The sequence below is a fragment of the Papio anubis genome, chromosome 3 (assembly GCF_008728515.1).
Source record: "Papio anubis isolate 15944 chromosome 3, Panubis1.0, whole genome shotgun sequence".
Taxonomy (NCBI): Eukaryota; Metazoa; Chordata; class Mammalia; order Primates; family Cercopithecidae; genus Papio; species Papio anubis.
In genome coordinates, this window is record NC_044978.1 from 49,275,098 (window position 1) to 49,298,837 (window position 23,740).

Sequence of the window (23,740 nt, forward strand, 5' to 3'; positions counted from 1 at the left end):
GAATAGGAACTGAATAATTCAGCATTAAGCAAATAGGAGTGCATTCGCAAGAACTAAGAGGCAATTCTTCTGCCTTTACCAGCACCAAAGAAAGCATTATTATACTAGATATACATCTAGACTCCAGGTTTAGAAAGAATATTAAAAATTTTTGTCTAAAGAGAACCAAAATTTCTAAATGGTTGGAGAAAAAAAGGTGAAGAATTAGTGCTCCCTAGCCTCAAAATCCAAAAGATGAAAGATGCTTAATAATGGTCTTTCAGCACATGAAAAGGAGTGAGGTCAGCAGCTATTCTCCCCTTCCAGTGAAGGCAGAATCAGAGGAAATGTATTTAAATTGCAAGAAGATCGATTTATTACTTGGATCTACTTTTTAGATTTTATAAAATGACTTTCCTCTAAAGGGATCAAGGTGCTCAGATTAGACAAGATAGAATTTTCTAAGTTCAGCAATAACATAAAGGAACGGTCCTTGGTGAAATTATAGTTACTATTTTCACAATTTTAAAAAATTGTGAAAGACAACAAGACTCTAGAGACTGTCATCTGTAAGTCGTCTCCTGTAAGAAAGGGAAGAGGAAGTGGGTGGAGATTCTAAGGAGCCCAGGGCTAGTAACTCAGAAAGGCTGGACTCCATATCAGCTCTGCTCACAAATAGATACCTAGCCTCAGATGACCTTCGAACAAGAAACAGTCCTTTAGGATCAGTGAACCTTAAAGTGACTGCTGATGAGATGTCGAGGTCCACCTAAAGATAGAATTAGTCATAACTTTGGGCTTCTTGGCTATGCTGAGGGCAAAATCAGCAGGAGAAAAGAGTAGGGAAAAGGCCAGACCTCTAAGCTCTAAGTCCTTCCAAAGAGGCAAAGGGAAACCAGCGCTTCTGGTCCAGGAGAGCCAGAAAAGACAGTGTATTCCTCCTCCAGGAAAAAGAACAGATAACCAAGTAGGCTTTGGACTGAACTGTTATTCCAGGGAATTCTGCTCTAACTACTTCAGAGAAAGTCTAAATGGCTTTGCAAGCAATGACTCTGATCTGGTTTGGCCTGATTTATCCTACACCTTAGAATCTAAGGCAAAAATTGGGCTAGGGCTGTGGAAAATTCAAAAAGAAATTCGAAGTATGGAGTGGAGCCATCCCCAATCATTCTTCAGTGAGAAACCAGGGGAACAACTGCTGTGTGGTTGCTCAAGGTATTTCCTGGCTCCAAATCTGTCCTGATTATTGATCGTCATTTTTTAACCACTCTCTGTTCTACCATGATTAATCCAACAAAGCAAAACATTTCTAACAAGGAAACTGGGTTTGTATACAGTACTTACTTTATAAATAGTAACTGGAGAGAAATACTTGGAAGTGGTGTTCAGTTTTATTCCTGGGACAAGAGGATTCCAGATATAGAAGAGGAGGGAGAGCAAAATAACTTCAAAGAAAGTCAAATTTGTGGAAACTATGAGAATAAAAATAGAACCAAGAAGTGGCCCAGGGACTTAGCCTACTGGATACCCAGTAGTTTCCAACAAGAAATTTTCAGATCATGAAAGACAAAGTGGGAAGATCTGGAATTTCTTCCTGTGATGATTTTTATAAATAGCATAGTGTCTCCCAAACTTCAAGCATTAACCTAACACTGTCAAAGTTTTAGCCTTTTAATGTAGCACTATCTTTCTACAAATCAGCTTCTTTTTGCTGAAATTAGGAAAAAACAAATTTTATATTATTACAAGTGCGGACAGAGTATAACTTTCTAAATAAAGGATAAGTATAAAAATAAACCCATTGAAAACAAAAAGTTACTAAAATTCTAGTTAGACACTATTGATTGCTGAAGGCTCTGAGCATGAGACTCTTTCTCTGTCGAATAGGGTATAAACCAAAAATTAAATTCTAAGGCCCCCCAGCCATCTGAATGGACTTCCTCCCCAGCCGGGGCTCTTTTAAAATTTAACCTGAGAGGCTGTTTCAGGTCATGATGGAAAGTGAGAGTCGGACATACCCCCTTATACCTCTTCAGCATTAACAGCAACACGGACTTTAAGTCTGATAAGAAACATTTTACAAGCTATTCTCTCTGAAGCCTAGTATCTGAAGGCTTCCTCTGCAAATAAGAACTTTGGTCTCCATAATCCTTTATCTTAACCCAGACATTCCCTTCTGCTGATCCCAGGTCTTTAGATAAACTCAACCAGTTGTCAACCAGAAAAAATTTTAAATCTACCTTTAAGCTGGAAGCCCCCTGCCCCCACTCCACCCCACTTCACATTGTCCCACTTTTCTGGACAAAACCAATGTATTTCTTAAATGTATTTTATTGAAGTTTCATATCTCCCTAAAATGTATAAAGCCAAGTTGCACCCCAACCAAACTGGGCACGTGTTCTCAGGACCTCCTGAGGGCTGTGGCATGGGCTATGATCACTGATATTTGACTTAGAATAAACCTCTTCAGGCTGGGTGTGGTGGCTCATGTGTGTAATCCCAGCACTTTGGGAGGCCGAGGAGGGTGGATCACTTGAGGTCAGGACTTTGAGACCAGCCTGGCCAACATGGTGAAACCCTGTCTCTACTAAAAATATAACAATTAGCCGGGTGTGGTGGCACGTGCCTGTAGTCCCAGCTACTTGGGAGACTAAGGCAAAAGAATTGCTTGAACCCAGGAAGGGGAGGTTGCAGTGAGCCAAGATTGCGCCATTCCATGCCAGTCTCAGCGACAGAGTGAGATTCTGTCTAAAAAATAAATAAATACATACATAAATCTCTTTAAGTATTTTATAGCGTTTGACTCTTTTTGTTGACAAGGGAAAATGGGTGTGCACAGGATGTCAAAAACATGTGGTGATGACTTCCTGCTAAACATGGCAGATAGAACCCATATTCATTTCTCCTCACTTCTGAAGCTTCACTAAAATGCTGGTAAAAGAAAAAAAAAATAGATACAAGTAATCAAGAACAAAGAGAATGAGAGCAGATCACAAGAATCAGAGAGAGGAAGTGAAGGTGATCTGGCTGCAACATCAGTCACCCCATCAATTGCCAGGTTGATTCAGCTGATCTGGATGGCTAGGTGGGTGTTCCCTTCCTCCCTCCCCACTCCATGTGTGTCCCTCCCAAAGCTGCATGCTCAGCCAAAGAGGACGGCCATCCTCGATACAGGAGGACCAGTTTTCAGTCAAGGGTATATGAGTAGCTACGCCCTCCTGCTAGAACCTCCAAACAAGCTCTCAAGAGTGGAAGAGAGGCCGGGCGCGGTGGCTCAAGCCTGTAATCCCAGCACTTTGGGAGGCCGAGATGGGCGGATCACAAGGTCAGGAGATCAAGACCATCCTGGCTAACACGGTGAAACCCCGTCTCTACTAAAAAATACAAAAATCTAGCCGGGCGAGGTGGCAGGCGCCTGTAGTCCCAGCTACTCGGGAGGCTGAGGCAGGAGAATGGCGTAAACCTGGGAGGCGGAGCTTGCAGTGAGCTGAGATCCGGCCACTGCACGCCAGCCTGGGCGACAGAGGGAGACTCCGCCTCAAAAAAAAAAAAAAAACCAAACCAAAAAAAAAAAGAGTGGAAGAGAGACATTAGCAAATTTGTGCAGGAAAGACAGCACATGGAGGAACAGTGGCTGGACTGGTAGAGTGCAGAAAGCCGAAACCTACGTGCCTGCTGAAGGAAGAAGCAATGAAGACTGAGACCATCCTTACCCCAGAATCAAAAGAAGCTCAGGAATTGGGCACCCCAGGTACCTCAGAGGCCAAAGGCTGGAACATAAGAGTGGTTGAAAGACTGAATAAGGAGGGCTTAGCTGCCCTCCACCTATGCTTCCCACTCCTGAGCCCCACCCTGCTCCCCATCACAGGAGGTGGGAGGCTTATTGCCTGGAGAAACAGAACCAGAGGCTGTTGGGGACTTCAGGAACAATAGAGGGTGGGGGTAAAATTCTGTCCTGAAAACAGTCAGAATCTGCATGCTGCACACTGCACAGTCGAAAAACCTTCCTGTCTTTACCTACTGCACTCTCAAAAGTCAGGCCTATTATCCTATCTCCAACCCTCTTTCCTTCAACTGCTGAAGGAGGTTTAAAGAGTTGTCTCTAGAGAAACCGAGTGGTACCAGAAAGATTACCTACAGATACTTTGGGGGTTCTCCAGAAAAAAGCTGCCTCCTGACCAATCGTAAGCCCCAGCCATGCACATGGAGCTTCCACATCACTCTCTAATGCCTCTTTCTTAACAGCCAGTTGAGAATTATTAATACCTGATGTTTGGGTAAAACCCCTAAGATCTCCTTTATTCAGATCTTTCTGCAGGACCCTTATCATCTTGACCTCCTAATGCCATCAGGGCTCAGTCCTCTTTTCTTCTTTACCTACTGATATGGTTTGGCTGTGTCCCCACCCCAGTCTCATCTTGAATTCCCACGTGTTGTGGGAGGGTCCTGGCAGGAGTAATTGAATCATAGGGGCAAGTCTTTCCCATGCTATTCTTATGACAGTGAATATGTCTCACTGTTTTAGGCCGGGTACGGTGGCTCATACCTGTAATCCCACCACACTTTGGGAGGCCAAGACAGTCGGATCACCTGAGTTCAGGCATTCGAGACCAGCCCAGTCAACATGGTGAAACCCTGCGTCTACTAAAAGTACAAAAAATGAGCTAGGCATGGTGGCAGGCACCTGTAATTCCAGTGCTCAGGAGGCTGAGGCACAAGAATTGCTTGAACTTGGGAGGTGGCGGTTGCAGCGAGCCAAGATTGCGGCCACTGCACTCCAGCCTGAGCGACAGAGTGAAACTCCACCTCAAAAAAAAAAAAAAAAAAAAAAATCTGATAGTTTTTAAAAGAGGCATTTCCCCTGCACAAGCTCTCTTTTTTTGCCTGCTGCCATCCATGTAGGATGTGACTTGCCTTTCTCCATGATTGTGAGGCTTCCCCAGCCACATGGAACTGTAAGTATAATTAAACCTCTTTGTTTTTTAAATTGCTCAGTCTCCGGTACGTCTTTATCAGCAGCGTGAAAACGGAATAATACACCTACACACACTCCCCTAAGTGATTTTATCCAGTCTCATGGCCGTAAATCATCTTCCTGTGCCAATGACTCCTGAATTTATATTTCCAGCTCAGATCTCTGTCTTAAAATGCAGATTTGTTTATCCAGCTGCCTCTCTGCTTGGAGGTGTAACCAACAATGTATTTGTCAGTTTATGATGCAATCATAAACAATCCAAATAGCTTAGTAGATCATAATGCTTAAGGCCTCTCCTTGATGGTAGCATAAGCCACATCTCAAACACAACATGTCAAGACCGAACCTCCTAATTCTTCCCCAAAACCGCTTCTCCTGCAGCCTTCTCTGTCTCAGATCATCACAACATCATCCTTTGGGATGGATGCTCAGGCCAATAATCCAAGAACCATTCTTGACTGTTCTCACACTTCACATTCATTATGTCAGAAAATTCTATTGAGTCTACCCTCAAAATATATCCAGAACCTGACCACTTGCCATCATTTCACTGCTATCTCCCTGGCTCTAGCTGACAGAGACAGGAGACAGCCAAGGGTCCCTGGTGAAACCCCACCCTCAACTCTAAAAAAGCCTGAAGGCTGAAAGGCCGGACAGCTCATCCAGCATGAAACCCGCCACCCTGAGGGAGAACTGCCCCTGTTCGCCCACCCTTTCCAGACTGATTCTTCCTGAATAAAGCCTGCACGCTCACTGGGGGAATGGGGAGGAGCCACAGGAAGTTCGCACCTTGTGCAGGAGGAGGAGCCTGGTCTCCAGCTAGTGGATGGTGACCTGGAATCAACCTGCGAGGCAGGGGCCTGTGAGTAGGACCCCCTCTCGCTTTGCTGAGGGTTTCTTTTTCTTTTGTTTTTTCCTTTACATCCAATAAATTCTGCTCTACTCACCCTTCAATGTATCAGCACGCCTAATCTTTCCTGGCCATGTGACAGGAACCCAGTTTTAGCTGAACTAAGGAGCAAAAATTCTGCAACACAGCTACCATCATCTCTATATAGCTTTCTAAATGAATTTTGCTATAGCTTTCTAAATGAATTTTGTGCTTCTACCAATGCCTCCATACAGACTCTTCTCAGCAAACAGGATTCTCCTTTTAAAATATAAGATCATGTCACTCTTCTGCTTAAAACCCTGTCATGACTTTCCATTTCACTCAGAGAAAAGCCAAAGTCCCCTACAGTGGCCTTTAAGGCCCAGTGTGACGCAGCCATCTCTGACCTCTCTGACTTGACCTCCTCCCACTCCCTGCCAGGCTCCTCCTCTGCAGCCCCCTGACCTCCTGACTAACCCACTAGGTGTATCCCCAGTTAAGGGCTTTTCCCTGACTATTCTCTCTGACCCAAGAGCTCTTTCTCTACATGTTCACAAATGCCATCTTCTCAGCAGGACCTACACCCATGGCCCTATTGGACATCACAAACCACCAACTCACCCCCCAGGAACCCATCCCATACCCTCTTACAATGCTATCTTTTTTTGTTTTCTTTTTTTTTTAGCACCGATTACCTTCTAACATAATATATGATGTTCTCTTTTATTTTGAGTTGGAGTCTTTCTCTGTTGCCCAGGCTGGAGTATAGTGGCATGATCAAAGCTCACTGAAGCCTTGAACCCCTGGGCTCAACCAGTCCTCCCACCTTAGCCTCCCAAGTAGCTAGGACTACAGGTATGCACCCACACATGGCTAATTTTTTAATTTTTTTTTCAATAGAGAGAGCGGGCTCTTGTTATGTTGCCCAGGCTGCTCTTGAACTTCTGGTCTCAAGCAGTCCTCCCATCTGGGCCTCCTGAGTCCCTGGGATTACAGGTGTGAGCTACTATACCCAGCTTATATTATTTTCTTATAATATCATCTGCTTATTGTTTATTTTCTGGCTTCCTCAGCAAACTCCAAGAGGGCAAGGATTTTTGTCGGATTTGTTCATGGATCTAGGCCAAGCTATGACAACAATGCCCAGTACACAGAGGTGCTCAATAAATATTTAATGGGTAAATAATAAATACAAATGAAAGACAAAGGCCAAAAAATACAAGAAGATACTTGGAAGAAACAGAAATGTTACAGAGAATTTTTTAAATAATAACTAAAATCCTCAAATATGAGAGAATCAACTGCATCAATGAAATAAAAAAGTGATGGCTTAACATCAGTACCAACAACTAAAAAACAATCAGAGAATAAAAATAAGTTACTGGAAATTAAAATTATGATATCTGAAATTTCAATAAAAAGTTAGAAGTTGAAGAAATTCCTCTGAAAGAACAAAAATTCAAAAATATGAAAACCTGAAGATAAAAGAAAACTAGAGGATCAGTCCTGGAGGTTAACACACAACTAGTGTGTGTTTTAAGAATGAAAGAACAGAGAAAATGAAGGAGAGGAAATTTGGGGGAAAAAATAATATTAAAAAATATTCTGGGCCAGGAGTAGTGGCTCACACCTGTAGTCCCAGCACTTTGGGAGGCTGAGGTGGGCAGATTGCTTGAGCCCAGAAGTTCGAGACCAGCCTGGGCAACAAGGTGAAACCTCATCTCTACCAAAAAATACAAATATTAGCAGGGCATGGTAGCACGGACCTGTAGTCCCAGATACTAAGGAGGCAGAGGTAGGCGGATTGCCTGAGCCTGGCAGGTCAAGGCTGCAGTGAGCTGAGATCATGCCACTGTACTTCAGCCAAGGCGACAGAGTGAGACCCTGTCTTAAAACTAAAAAAAATTCTAAAACAGAAGGACGGGAGTTTTCAGGCTGTGAAAAGGCCTCACCTGGGGTTGAGCACAGTGAAGAAAAAGTCTCTCAACAAGCACAATACTATTAACATCTTGGGACAGCAGGCCGGGCAAGATCCTGAAGCTTCCATAGTTTCCAAACAAAAGGTCCAGAATCAGAATAGCACAGAACATTTCAATAATATCAACGGAAACTAGGAAGTCATGAAGCAAACTTTTTCAAAAACTCTGAGGGTAAGGATTTCTAATACAGAAATGTATGTAACCAAGCCATCCCTTAACTGTGAGGCAAGATAAAGGTGCATTTTCAGATATGTGAAGTCTCAAAACTTTACCAAACATTCACCCTCTCTCAGGAAGCTTCTGAAGGGCACACTTCACTAAAATAAGAGAGAAGGCCAATAAACAGGAAAACAGGAGGTCCAGGAAATCCAAATCAGGAGAGTATAAGGGAAATTTCTAGGATGGTGACAGGAGTCCCAGGACAGCAGCTGTGCAGCAAGCACCAAGAGCATCCCGCAGCTTGGAGCAAAAAGTGGAGGACTCAGGCAGAAATGACTTCAAGACAGAAAAACGTATTACTAGATTATCTAATGCATTTGAATGTAATGAAAGGAGATTTTCAGTTCTGCAGAAGATTTGGGCATGAAACTAAGCAAACAAAGAAATAAAGAGACAATTATTAACCCTAGGGGAAAAAAAATTGCACAAGAAGGAAATGTAACCACAGTATACTATATGGCTCTGCTTTCAACATTATTTTCTTAATCACAATAATATAAACATTGGCTATTGGTTTAACTCAACAGAGTGATACAATGTTACTGGAAGGATGAGGTAAGGAAAAGAGGAAGTAAAGGAGCATGAAATTCTTTCTTCCATGAAAAGAAGCAATTGACAATGTCTAAAATTTGTGAATCAATAAATAGCAGTGAAAGTATAATGTTTAGAAATACAGAAGTAAATACCCAAAGTAGTAGTCAAAAGGGGTTATCTCTAGGAATAGAGGGTGAGGGGAGGTAGGGACAAGAAAGAGTTATTTGTTGTCATAAAACCTGTAGTTCCACTTTATTTTCAGATCATGTACATGTATAACTTTGATAAAAATAAACATTAATTTTGAGGTGTGGGACATGCTGGCTCCAAACCAATACTTTCCACTTGATATAAACATAAGGATTCAAAGATAATTGAGATGAGAATGACTCCTCATCATGTAGTTCAATGTCATTTAAAACCAAGTCTACACACCTCTTACAATTATCTCGTGTACTCCCGGTGGTATTCACCCCACACTTTCAAGCCTAGGGAGTAGTCTGTAAAACCCGCCTTGGAGCAAGTGGGTAATCAAGAGACCATTGTTATCATCTCAAGGACCAAGGCCTGCCAAAATTGATTCAAGATGTAATAAAAAGCCTGCCTAGTCCAATAATCATTAAACAATGCAAATCCCATAATTCAAAAATTTTCCACAAGAAAAACATCAGGCCCAGATTATTTTAAGGCAAGTTCTATACAACCTTGAAGGAATACACTCTTCCAACCTTATTAAAATTCTCTGAGAAGAGGCTGGGCACAGTGTAATCCCAGCACTTTGGGAGGCTGAGGTGGGCGGATCACAAGGTCAGGAGATCGAGACCACCCTGGCTAACATGGTGAAACCCTGTCTCTACTAAAAACACAAAAAATTAGCCGGGCATGGTGGCAGTCGCCTGTGGTCCCAGCTGCTTGGGAGGCTGAGGCAGGAGAATGGTGTGAACCCGGGAGGCGGAGTTTGCAGTGAGCCGAGATTGCGCCACTGCACTCCAGCCTGCATGACAGAGTGAGACTCCATCTCAAAAAAAAAAAAAAGTTATCTGAGAAAATAGAACAGGATGCTTCCTCCAACTCATTTGAGACTAGGTTCATCTGTATCAAAATGAGACAAGAACCAGACAAGAAAGGCAAAGTACAGGCCAATCTCACTAGTAAACATAAATGAAAAACCCCAAGATTGTAACAAAAGAACCCAATGATATATCAGTAGTGATGCATGAAATGTTTCTTAAAGCACTTATTTTGGGGGATGAAATATAAAGGACGCCCTAGCATTCTTACAGCAGGCAAGTTCATGATGTTTATGGTGGAACATTCTGTGTGGGTCTGAAAAAACAAGAGCACAAGATGATCAAAAACATGGTGCATGCATGTGAGCTGGCAAGCTTTCTCATTCTTACAGGTTTCTGATTTTAAGAAATGGTTCACAGAGAAACTGGCAGAAGATTAATCCTGATCTACCTCTGTTTTGAAGTAGGGAGGAAAAAATAAGATAGAAAATTGTAGCATAACTAATCCAACTTCAGACTGTTGTGGTCTCACAAGGCTCCAGGGGGCCTCTTTGACCCAGTGACCCTGCTTGGAAGACACAGCAGTCCCTCCTGAGATCCCAGCCTTTTCTGTAAATACACCCTGCTGAATTGGTAATAGATGTGGGCAGAGACTTCATGTCCCGAACCCTTCAAACTTTATGGATTCTGAGAACAGTCTTGGCTGCGAAGAGTGACTTGTTATAACTAGATATTGCACATGAACTTAGGGTCTTCTCCATACCCCTTTCCCCTAGTCAGGAATTGTGTCTCTATGAAAGGCACAGATCCATGAAGGGTGGAAGAAGCATTACTTACTGTGCCCGAAATACTCTCTCAAACTCTGGTGACCCAGTGACTGCTGGGGGTGTAACTTTGTATTTTAATCTTGCCTTTCCAACTTGCAAAGCAAAATAACCTGCAAATAAAGGGAAATGTTGCGTTAAAGATGGGGCACATCATTAGTCATTAGCGAAATGCAAATTTACATCACAATTAGATAGTACTACATACTTATTAGAATGTTTAAAATCAAAAAGACAGATGATAGCAATTAAAAAAGACAGACAGGAGAGGATATGAGAACAACTGAAACTTTCATACAATGCTGGTGGGAATGTAAAATGGTACAACCACTTTGAAAAACAGTTTGGAAGGGAGTCTTTTAGTTAGACGTACCTCCAATGTATAACCCAGTCATTCCACTCATAGGTATCTCCCTAAGAGAAACGAAATTGTATGTCCATACTCTAGGGGCCAAAGCCCTTGGCCCCCTGGAGGTTCACTGAAAATCACTGACATGAGGCAGATTAATTAACAGAAGTTAAAAGAAAGATCACACACATTTATTTCATATGTATACATAGCAGCCTTCAGAACAAAGACCCAGCCCCACAGTGAGGTACAGAAATTCATATGCCATCTTGAGGCTACAGAAATGTGATAGGAAAATAAATCTCAGGACCCCAAAATCACTAAGCCAAGGGAAAAGTCAAGCTGAGAACTCCAGCAGGCAAACCAGCCTCCCATTTTAATTCCTAAATAAGATAGCTACAAAGCACAATTTGCCCACAAGGAAACGCTTATCTTCACAGGTGCTGTGAAAGTCATCCCTCTGCTCACCTGAGACAAATGCATATCTGATTGCTTAAGTAAAAATGCGCCGGTCAGTGGCTCACGCTTGTAATCCCAGCACGTTAGGAGGCTGAGGCGGGTGGATCACCTGAGGTTGGGAGTTAGCGAGACCAGCCTGACCAACATGGAGAAACCCTGTCTCTACTAAAAATACAAAAAATTTGCCGGGCATGGTGGTGCATGCCTGTAATTCCAACTACTCAGGAGGCTGAGGCAGGATAATCACTTGAACCCAGGAGGCAGAGGTTGCAGTGAGCCGAGATCATGCCATTGCATTCCAGCCTGGGCAACAAGAGTGAAACTCCATCTTAGAAAAAAACAAAATGCAGATTCACTGAGCCAGACTAAACTGTGTATTCAGTGAAAGGCTTATCAAGGACTCAAAAAATGTAACCTTTATCTCTTATCTATCTATGACCTGGAAGCCCCTGCTTTGAGTTTTCCTGCCATACCCGGACCAAACCAATGTACATGTTGCACATATTGATTGATGTCTCATATCCCTCTGAAATGTATAAAAGCAAGCTGTACCCTGACCACCTTGGGCACATGTCATCAGGACCTCCTGAGGCTGTGTCACGGGCATGTCCTTAACCTTGACAAAATAAACTTTCTAAATTGGTTGAGACTTATCAGATATTTTGGGTTCACAGAAACAATGCAGGCTCAGAACATGGCCAAAAAAACAGATTATGGTGGTAAGTCAGGTTTTAGTGGCAAGACAGGATATGGGAGGGGAAGAAGAGGAGGCTCAGCTAGCCCAGGGGGTCATATTATGCAGATGAAATCTCACAGATGGTAGCCCCTCAGAGAAAATAGATGGTAAGTGTTCCTTCCAGATCTTTACAGGTGTCAGACTCCATTAATCTCTCCCAGATCTGGACAAGGGAAGGCCTGGCTGCATTAACGGAGATTCTCCACAATGCAAAGTTCCCCTACAAAAAAACAGCTTTGCAGGGCCATTTCAAAATCTGTCAGAGAAATCTATCTTGGGTAAAATATTTTTATTTCCTTCAGTACAAAGAATTGTACACAAATATTCACAGCAGCTTTGTTTGTAACAGGAACAACTCTGTGATGGCTAATTTTATGCATCAACTTGGCTAGCATATGGTGCCTAGCTGTTTGGTCAAACACCAGCCTAAATGTTGCTGTGAAGGTATTTTTTTAGATGTGATTAATATTGAAATCAATTGATTTGGAGTAAAGCAGATTACCCTCCTTCATGTGGGTGGGCCTCATCCAATCAGTTGAAGGCCCTAGGAGGTAAGACTGAGGTCCCCCAAAGAGAAAGGACTTCTGCCTCCAGACTCCCTTCAACACCAGATTGTAACATCAACTTTTGCCTACCAGCCTTTCCTGCAGATTTCAGACTTGCCAGCCCCCACAGTTGTGTGAGCCAATTCCTTAAAATAATTCTCCGTGTGTGTGTGTCTATGTGTGAGTATATGTATTGATTCTGTTTCTCTGGAGAACCCTGACTCATATGAGTGTCCATCAACAACTGAGTAGATAAATAAACCATGATAGAGCCATACAATGGGATACTACTTAACAATAAGAAAAAGGAATAAACTATTGATAACTCCCAAAAATGAGTGAATCTCAAAATAATTATGCTGAATGAAAGCAAGGATTTTTTTTTTTTTTTTTTTTTTTTTTTTGAGACAGAGTCTCGCTCTGTCACCCAGGCTGGAGTGCAGTGGCCGGATCTCAGCTCACTGCAAGCTCCACCTCCTGGGTTTATGCCATTCTCCTGCCTCAGCCTCCCGAGTAGCTGGGACTACAGGCGCCCGCCACCTCGCCCGGCTAAGTTTTTTTTTGTAGTTTTTAGTAGAGACGGGGTTTCACCATGTCAGCCAGGATGGTCTCGATCTCCTGACCTCGTGATCCGCCCGTCTCGGCCTCCCAAAGTGCTGGGATTACAGGCTTGAGCCACCGCGCCCGGCCGAAAGCAAGGATTTTTTAAAAAGAGTACTACCATATAATTTCATTTATATAAAATTCTCAAAATGCAAATGAATCTATAGTGGCATAAAGATTGCCTGGAGATGAGGAGGCCAGGAGGGAGGGGCCACTAAAGAGAGCAAAGACCACCTGGTGCCCATGAAGCTGACCATCCAGAGGCAGAACTCCTCATCCGAGGAGTTTAGAAGTAATTGATCTTCCCTATATCTAAAGCCAGTTTCAGGCTTCTTTCCCTAAAATTTATACGTAACTAGACTTTCTCTACCTCTATACGTCTCTGGAATGCATGCATGACGAAACTCATTGTGCAACCCTTGCTGACATTATGACACCAAAATGTCTACAAATGTAATCATTCATCATGACATTCATGGCTAATATGGACCAAATTACCCCTAAGCTCTTGCTTTAAGGTTCATAAATACCCCTAAGGAAAATCCCCCCCCCCACCCCCAGCACACTCAGTCCTCTCGCTGAGGCAGCCCGTTGCATTCTTCTGCAGCTTTCTCTCTATCTAATAAAACTTTCCTATTCAAACCTATACTGTTGTCGGTAAATTCTTACTCCCTGTGGGCCAATCACTTTCCATTGCCAGGGCTCTGATACCCTTTACAAGGTAACTTTGGGGATGATGGCTCCCTGCCTGCCGAAGTTTCCTTGTTATAAAACAGTATGACTTTCTTCTCCTTCATTTCATTAGATAATCAACTCTGATGCCTGGGTCCACCTTCATCTTGTGATGAGTTCTGTGGACTTCTTTCACTTCCGCATCCACACTTCCTCCTCTGTCAGTTTTTGAGCCCTCAATAGGTCTTGCCTCCTGTCCTTAACTTCCTCTTTTTACCCCATAATCAACTTCTGGCATTCAAACTGGGCAAGGAACACTCTTAGGGACCTGCCAGCCACCTCAAGCATGGAAATAAAGAAAACACTCTTGAGTTCCTTCAAGGGAAGTTCCAAGCACCTTGCTAGCCTTCAGACCCGCTAAGCGAGAAGGTAATAATAGTTTAAATAATAGTCACCCAAATAAGATAGAGTTACAAGATGTTCAGTTCCCTATAGAAACTAAAGGCAACATCTTAACACAGGTTCTTAGTTGAACACAGGTTCAGAAACCAGGACCCCTACCAGATGGAAAATGCTGACCACTGTCACACAGACCTCAGCTAAGCGGGAACTGAGGACTGAATCCTGACCACCATTCCCTGTTCTAAATCTCCTCCTGAGGGGCCTGCAGAGAATCACACACACAGGTTAAACCTTGTGAAAGGAAAATAAATCTCGGGACCCCCAAATCACTAAGCCAAAGGGAAAAGTCAAGCTGGGAACGCATTGGACAAACCTGCCTCCCATTCTATTCCTAAATAAGATAGTCTCATTCTGTCACCCGTGCTGGAGTGCAGTGGCGTGATCTCAGCCCACTGCAATCTCCACCTCACAGGTTCAAGCAATTATCCTGCCTCAGCCTCCTGAGTAGCTGGGATTACAGGTATGTGCCACCACGCCCAGCTAGTTTTTTGTATATTTAGTAGAGATGGGGTTTCACCATGTTGGCCAGGCTGGTCTTGAACTCCTGACCTCAAGTGATCCACCCGCCTTAAATACATATTTGATTGCTTCCTTTGATTCAGTAAAAGGCTAGTCAGAAACTCAAAAGAATGTCTCCTATCTACCTATGACCTGGATACACACTTTGAGTTGTCTCGCCTTTCCGGATTGAACCAACGTACATCTGACATAGATGAATTGATGTCTCATGTCTCCCTAAAATGTATAAAACTAGGCTGTGCCCTGACCACCTTGGGCACATATTGTCAGGACCCCCTGAGGCTGTGTCACAGGCACATCCTTAACCCTGGCAAAATAAATTTTCTAAATTGATTGAGACTTGTCTCAGCTACTTTTTAGTTTAGAACCTTAACATTTCTTTCTGCTGACCCCAAGTTTTTAGACAAAGCCTTGTTCCCTTAACCAAATGCAAACTAAAGAATCTCTGAATCCACCTGTGGCCTGTAAGCCCTTGTGTCAAGATATCCTGCCTTTTGGGGCCAAACCAAGGTATAACCTCCAAGGATTGATTTATTATTTTTCCATTACCTTCTGCTTTCCTGAAATGTACCCCTGCCTTTAAAAACCCTTGCTTGGGCCAAATCTGGTGGCTTACTCCTGTAATCCAGAATGTTAGGAGGCCGAGGTAGGAGGATCCCTTGAGACTAGGAGTTCAAGACCAACCTGGGCAACCTAGTGTGACCCTATCTCTATAAAACAAATTTTAAAAACCCATTTAGGTGTGGTGGCTCACACCTGTAATCCCAGCATTCTGGGACGCTGAGGCAGGAGGACTGCTTGAGCCCAGGAGTTTGAGACCAGCCTGGATAACATAGTGAGACTCCATGTCTATACAATAAAAATACAAAAATACAGGTGTGGTGATGGTACACGCCTGTAGTCCCAGCTACTCAGGAGGCTGAGTCAGCAGGATCGCTTGAGCCTAGGAGGACAAGGCTGCAGTGAGCCAGGATCACTGTACTCCAGCCTGGGTGACAGAGCAAGACCCTGTTTCAAATGATAATAAAATAAATAAAATTGTAAAACCCTTGCCGGAAAGCCATTGGAGAGTTAGGGTCTTAAGCGTTAGCTGCCCAGTTCTCCTTGCTTGGCACCCTGCAATCAATGCCTCCCTTTCTGTCACTGCAAATCCTGGTGCTTGTGTTTGTTTCTGTGTGCTGGGTGAATGGGCCCACGTTCAGTTGGGTTACAGCACCTATTACTTCCCTTCACATTATTTCTTTCAGTTTTAGTTCCTTACCAGTTGTCTCCCCCACTATCCCCTTGTCTGACTTGTTTTAGTACCTCAATATCTGTTTCCCATGTGCTAATGTTTTAAAAATGGCTTCCTTTTAAAATTCCACACCAAGTGTGTAGTTTGGGTCTCTCCCTGTGTTAGAGTATTAGAGGCAATGTGTTTCCTATATGACCTCCCCTCTCATAAGAAGTCAATATTGATCCTGGTGTAGAAAGGGCTCTCAAAGCAGGCTCTTCCCTTCTACTAATCCCCTTTTGCTACCAAAAGCTGTTGTTTAGGATTTAAACATTGTCACTGAATATCTAAAGTGTGTAAATGCTAGCCGGCCCAGTAGCTCACACCTGTAATCCCAACACTTTGGGAGGCTGAGGCAAGCGGATCACTTGAGGTCAGGAGTTTGAGACAAGCCCGGCCAACATGGTGAAACACCATCTCTACTAAAAATACAAAAATTAGCTGGGTTTGGTGGTGCACACCTGCAGTCCCAGCTACTCGGGAGGCTAAAGCAGGAGATTTGCTGAAACCCAGGAGGTGGAGGTTGAAGTGAGCTGAGATCGCACCACCGCACTCCGAGTCAAAAAAAAAAAAAAGTGTGTATATGCTTGGGATTGAAGTTTTTCTCATTCATACAGAGCAGACTGACGAGAAGGAATGTACAGATGGGCCCTGACTGTCTCCAACCCTGGGCTCCGTCCCTCCAGGGCAGCATCAATCTGGAAAGGCCAATGACTCATGGGCTCAGCTAAAGGGATTTGTTCTTTGAGGGGGAAATGAGGACTTGGCCACTCTGCACCTGCTATTACCATTGCTTCTAACATGCTTCACAGCCTTGCAGAAAATACTTGGTATGTCTTCTTGTTTCCACCTATAAAATGGAAATAATGAAAGATATGTGCTCCTAGACTTATGAATTAGTAATGCACAAGAGACTAGAGCTTCAAAATGAGGCTGGTAGTAAGCAAACTTTAAAAATGCTATATTTTCCTATGCTAATTGCACCCAGTGGGCATCTGTTTGTGACACTAGCAAGTGTGAGGAATGAGCTTCAGTAAATGGAAGAGGTACTGAGATATCCCACCTACTCCCAGCCCAGCCCCAAGAAAGAGGATTCAGCTGGGCTCACCTCCAGCCCAAAGAGAGAGAAGCCCTTCTGTTCTCTCAGGTCAGGGGCCTCAGAGAGACTATGGCTATTTTTGGAATAATATGATGACAGTGGGGCCGGGTGTGGTAGTTCGTGCCTGTAATCCCAGCACTTTGGGAGGCTGAAGTGAGTGGATCACTTTAGGTCAGGCGATCAAGACCAGCCTGGCCAACATGGTGAAACTCCGTCTCCACTAAAAATACAAAAATTAGCCAGGTGCAGTGGTGTGTGCCTGTAGTCCCAGCTACTCAGGAGGCTGAGCTGGAAGAATCACTTGAAACCGGGAGGCAGAGGTTGCAGTGAGCCGAGATTGTACCACTACACTCTAGTCTGGGCCACAGAGTGAGACTCCGTCTCAAAAAAACAAACAAAACAAAAACAAAAACAAAAATTAGCCAGGCATGGTGGCGTGCCTGTAGTCCCAGCTACTTGGGAGGCTGAGGCAGGGGAATTGCTTGACCTTGGGAGGCGGAGGCTGCAGTGAGCCGAGATCACACCACTGCACTCCAGCCTGGGCGACAGAGCAAGACTCTGTCTTAAAAACATATATACATGTATATGATGACTATATGATGGGAGTGGGGTGCTATTTCACCTTTTCTGTAGTTTCAACTTTATTTCCCTTCTGAGTTCATTAAAACCTCTTGAAAATAATCTTCTTTTGCTTTGCCTGTCTTTCCTCTTTCCCTAGCTTTCTCCAGAGATACACATGTGCTGGGGAGAAACCAAAAATAAAATCCTGAGCCCCCAAACAACTGAACAGACTCCCTCTTGGCCAAGGGAACCCCAGAGAGACCTGAAAAACTGAATTCCATGAGGGGAAGGGAGGTAGGACACACCTGGTTGTGCCCCCGCCCTTTTGGAGTTTAGGCACAACTGCCCAGGATTAAGGTTAAAATAGAGATCATAAGACTAACAAAGCCAGCTGCAGTAAGAAGACACCAACTTGTAGACAAGACCTAAGGCCTTGCAAGGCAATGGTTAAGTTACGCCCTACAAGCCATCAAATCTCATTAGGCCAGTTCTTTTAAATTAACCCAGTGTGTGGCTTACTTTTCAACTGACTCTGGCATAGCATCACATGACAGATCTCTTTATTTTTTTTTATTTTTTTTTGAGATAGGGTCTCACTGTCACGCAGTCTGGAGTACAGTGGCACGATCTCAGCTCACTGCAACCCATGGGTTGGAGCAATTCTCACACCTCAGCCTCCCAAGTGGCTGGGATTACAGGTGAGCGCTACCACGCTCGGCTAATTTTTTGTATTTTTAATAGAGACAGCATTTCATCATGTTGCCCAGGCTGCTCTTGAACTCCTGGGCTCAATCTGCCCATGTTGGTCACCCAAAGTGCTTGATTAAAGGCATGAACCACCATACCAGCCACCACCTTAATGTAAGCATTTCTTTGTGCTGAATTCAAGTCTTTAAACAAAGCTTTACTCCTTTAACCAATTGCAAATTCGAGAATCTGAGTCCACTTATAACCTGTAAGCCCCCTGCTTTAAGATATCCCACCCTTTGGGGCTGAACCAGTAGATACCTTCCATGTATTGATTTATGTCTTTGCCTATAATTCCTGCCTCCTTAAAATGTATAAAACCAAACTGTAACCCCATTGCCTTGGGACCACCCACTGAAGGTTTCTTGGGTTTGTGTTTTCTCCAAGCCATGGTCACTCATATTGGCTCAGAATAAACCTCTTTAAAAGACTTCACAGAGTTTGGTATTTCTGTTAACACCCCCAAAGGAAATCAGAATATTGCACCTCAAAATATGACTGAACTAAAGAAGCGGCCTCAAGGTCTTTGTGACCTCTCCACTGCTTCCTGTCTCAACCCAGGATAAGGCTGGGCAGTCCTCTGAAGCTCCCTTATCTACCTAGAAACCAGACCCCCTAAGACAAACACAATTGCCTGCCCTCTCCTCCCTCAGACCTCATTATCTCATGTGGAAAAGAAGACCGAGGAATGCACACACCTGGACGAACTTTCCCACCAAATTAAGCCTGCCCCTCTGGCCCATCAAATTCCAAAGAGAATCATTGGCAAGTTACTTTGTCTCCCAGTCCATTCATTCTCCCTAATAATCGTTTACTGCCACTCAAAAGAATTGTCTGCATTCCACATTTCCTCCCTCCCCTGTGAAGAACAGTATATAAGCTGCTGTACCCCTTTGGATTATCAGGCAATCATTCTCTCATGCTGTGCATATTTAAATAAATTGTCATACCCTTTCTCCTATTAATCTGCCTTTTGTCAGTTGATTTTCAGTGAACCTTCTGAGGGTGAAGGGGAAGCTTTCTCTCTGCCCTTTACCCCCTGTGATGCCCACCCAGCCACAGCTGGGTTCCTTCACCCTGTCGCTACCTCTCCATGCAGCAGAAACTTCTCTCTTCGAAGAAGGAACTTAGGATGGGAACTGCCAGTGCTAAGCGCCTACATGGGGCCAGGCACTGTGGTGGGATTTCCTCCCCAGGGTCTGATTAAACCCTCTTTGATGGTGACATTGAAGGGCAGTGTATCCTGAACAGGGACACCCAACTGGGAAGTGGCTAGACTAACAGATACAGCTCTGTCTGTCTGCAAAACCTAAGCTGCTTCAACCATGGCACATGGTGTCCCAACTCCATGAACACCAGACTTGCAAAAGGAGCAAATTCTGGTTCCTGATGCCAGCTAAACAGTTGTGTCTTCCTCTCTCTGTCTCCTTTGTAAACCAAAACTAAAATTCTAAGCCACCCAACCATCTAAATGGAGTCCTCCTCTCAGCCAAGGGCATTCCAAAGTTAATCTAAAAAAACGAGTTCAGGCCATGATGGGAAAAAGGTGTCAGACGTGCCTCATTATATCCTCCTCCCGTTGGAATTCAGGCACAACTGACTACCATTAACATTAAAACAGACCTTAATGTTAGTCCAAACTGCACCATTTTGTAAGCCCCCTGCCATTTCACAGACCTTAGTCAAAGTGAAGCATGTCATGAGGGTTCAGGCCCTGAGAAACATCCTGCCTAGCCACCTGACCACAAGACACAGGAACATCCTTATCATACCCTGCCAAGCAAAGTCCCAACTGAAGAAATATCCCTGTCAAATCCTGCTGGACAAAGAGCCCAGGGAACATCCCTGGCCAAACCATCTGACCATAGGAACATCTTATCAATATCCTCCAGGGCAGCAGACCATACTGCCCAAACCCCTCCCGCCCATACCTATACGTACCCCGCCTGTAAGCAATGGTGGGCTCTGGCATTAAGCTGGTCCCCAACCTCCACAGGTTTCTGCAATATACCTGTGCTATTATAAAGCCTGTGTGTGTGTGTGTGTGTGTGTGTGTGTGTGTGTGTCTTTAACCCTAACCTTCCCTTTAAAAAACTAACACTTAAGACTTTTTGTAGCAATAAGACACCAAATTCCAGTCTGACTCTAGTACAGTATCACATGACAGATAGCAGGCCTTGAAAGAAATTTAAGTATTTTACCCTAAAATATATTTTCGTCACGTCCTGAAATGGTCCTGCAAAGTTGTCTCTTGTGGGAAAAGTCTACATTCTGTAGAAAATCCCTTTCCCTTTCCAGGTCTTTTCTCTGATCCAGGAGAGAATTAACAGAGTCTGGCACCTTTTCAAGTCTCATAAGAAACATTTACAATCTATTCTCTCCAAAGGCTGCTACCTGGAAGCTACATCTGCATAGTAAGAACCTTGGCCTCCACAACCCCCTATCTTAACGCAGGCACTCCCTTCTATGGATTTGAAGTCTGTAGATAAACTCTTTTAATCAATTGCCAATCAGAAAATCTTTAAATCCACCTATGACCTGGAAGCCCATGCCCCACTTTCAGTTGTCCCGCCTTTTGGAACCAAACTAATGTACATCTTACATGAATTGATGTCTTATCTCTCCCTAAAATGTATAAAACCAATCTGTAGCCAGACCCCTTTGGGCAGATGTTCTTAGAATCTCGTGGGGCTGTGTCACCGGCCACTGATCCCTCATGTTTGCCTCAAAATACATCTTTTCAAATATTTTACAGAGTTCAACTCTTTATCAACATCTTTTTTTTCTTTGAGATGGAGTCTCGCTCTGTCGCCAGGCTGGACTACAGTGGTGTGATCTCAGCCCACTGCAACCTCCCCCTCCCAGGTTCAAACAGTTCTCCTGCCTCAGCCTCCCTAGTAGCTGGGAGTGTAGGAGCATGCCACCACACCCAGCTAATTTTTGTATTTTCAGTAGAGATGGGGTTTCACCATGTTGACCAGGATGGTCTCGATCTCTTGACCTCATGATCCACCTGCCTTGACCTCCCAAAGTACTGGGATTACAGGCATGAGCCACCGTGCCCAGCCCTAACGCCTTATTAAACATTCCCTGTCCACCATTAATCATCATTCACCCAGTCTCCTCTCCTCTCTCCCCACCCCTACCCCCTCCTCCATCCAGCCCCCTGACATTCTGGCCCCAGTTCACACAGCCTCCTGCACAAGCAGCAAACAGGGAGGATAAGCACCTCTGTCAGACTTGGGACATCTGTGGACCTGCTCCTGTGCCCTCTGCAGGCCTAGGATAAAGGCTCATGCAGGTTTGGTAGCACCTGTGAGGATGGATCGCCTTACACCTGTTAAATTAGGTTTAGCCTAAAGTTGCCTTCTGACATATTTTAAGTTCAGCCTAAAGGTCCTCCGTACATTGTGAACTGTACGCTTCCATTTTCTGGGAGTCACTTTCCTTTTTCTGTCCATAAATCTTCTACCACGTGGCAGCCCCAGAGTCTCTCTGAACCTATTCCGGTTCCCCATGCCCAACTGTGACTCGTTCTTTGCTCAATTAAACTCAGTTAAATGTAATTTGTCTAGGATTTTCCTTTTAACAGATCTAAGTGTTTCTTTAATTAGAAACAAATATCCTGCTCTTCTCCACGACAGATTGTGTGAATCAAACCACAAAACGTGAGTCTGACGGTTCAAGATCTTCATACAATCTCAAAACAGACTGGCTAGGCAAGACATTAAGCCTGCATGGAGGCCTGGACTGGATCCTCAGCTGTGAGGCCTTCCTGCTTCTGGCTGTTTGTGTAACCTGAGCAGTCTACAGCTTGGCCCTATTTCCAGGTACAGGCACACTTGGAAATATAAAGAAATATGCATGCTTGGTAAGAAGTCTTGCACTCTTGCACTGGGACCCTTTTCCCCAGCTGACACTGTAGGTAAGATAATATGAATTGAGCAAATGTGATTCCCATGGATTAAAAGCCCTCTATTTAACCAGGCAGTCAGGATACTGAATAATCCTAGTGGGAAGCTGTTTTAAAATTTAGAGCTAATTACTTAATCTCAAGCTCATATTTCTGAAGGAAGTTTTTTTCAGCCTGATAATCATACTACCATAGGCAGTTTATTTAAGAAAACACCTTAATTAAAACAACGTTCAAGAAATCACAACCAGGTTTAGAAGCAGGCACCTTTCCTTTGGAACGCTTGTAATTAATATTCACACCACTTCCTGCAGGTTAGCAGGCTACTAATGCTCGTTTGAACGGACTGTGGGTCGTAACCACAGATGATGCAGAATGGCTGAGCTCTGAGGCCTCACAGCGTTCCAGTTGGGAGAACTAATCTCTGGAATGTTCTCAGTCTCTGCTTGCCCCTGGGAAGGAGGGGAGCAGGCAGCATGGGTGACCCTGAGGCGACTGTGCTCTGAGGACCCAGAGCCACCTGCAAGGGCAAGTAGGAAACAAAACACCGGACCTATCTCCCTCCCTCCCTATCCTCTCTCCCGCAAGCCCTGTCTCTCACACAGGCGCGCGCACACACACACACACACATACACACACACACACACACACACACACGAACTTCCCATGCCTCTTACTTTGCTGACAGGCCGAGAGAATAGAGACAGCAGCCAGCAGGATCGAGTTCCCGGCCATCTTTCTCACGGAACTATTTGTAGAACGCAGGGGAAGATAAGAGGCGCTTCTTGACTTTGAATGCTGACCTTCCTTATCTGGTAAACAAAGTTGGGGAAGGGGGGGAAAAAAGGCTGATTCAAGCGGCTAAATGACCTTTGCCCTGGAACAGAAGTCAGGAAGGCAGGCGGGTCTGGCGCTGCCGGTCACAGATCTTTCTGGGGCTGGGAGTTGCTTCCGGCGTTTGTTTTAAGCCTCTCCCATGGCCGGCGGGCAGGGCTACAGCTCACTGTGGGACCAGCCCTCCAGCCGCAGCGCCACAGTTACACTATCTTCTCTGCCAATGCACAGACTCTCTGGATCCCTTTCATCCCCACGCCCTTCCCTCCCCGGGCCTTGCTGAGCCCTTTCTCACCTCCTGTGGAAAGAGTGAGAAGGAAGTACTTACTTAATCCTGATGAAATTTTAAATGCTAATTTAAGCCAGTTCTAATTTATTCACGCTGTGAATGGCCGATTTTGGATTTGAACCCAGTCTCGCAGATTGCAATTGTGCCCTATCCCCTGCACCAGGCTGCCTCTCACTGTCACCTTGAGACTCTGATAATAATCTTACTTTTTTTTTTTTAGACAGGGTCTTGATCTGTCACCCAGGCTGAAGTGTAGTAGCACGATCATAGCTCACTGAAGCCTCCAAC

The 23,740-nt window shown here is 44.3% G+C and overlaps 1 protein-coding gene across 11 annotated transcripts in view; it reads right to left on the reverse strand.

Annotated features, from left to right (window-relative positions):
* The window catches only part of MGST2 (microsomal glutathione S-transferase 2), a 57,751-nt gene extending 34,425 nt beyond the window's left edge, over positions 1 to 23,326 (reverse strand). For 10 of the 11 annotated variants that reach the window (XR_001902891.3, XR_002521871.2, XR_002521870.1 and 7 more), the window contains exons 1-2: positions 23,007 to 23,326; positions 10,405 to 10,504 (exon numbers count right to left, since the gene is read on the reverse strand). Coding sequence is in view for 6 of the 11 variants with exons in the window: in XM_021938121.1 (XP_021793813.1) it covers positions 10,405 to 10,504; positions 23,007 to 23,064 (158 nt within the window). In the remaining 5 variants the exon portion in view is untranslated. Of the gene's footprint in view, positions 1 to 10,404; positions 10,505 to 10,764; positions 10,802 to 23,006 lie in introns of those variants that run through there. The other variant, XM_003899207.4, reaches the window with a different exon arrangement.
* Positions 23,327 to 23,740: the final 414 nt, after the last annotated feature.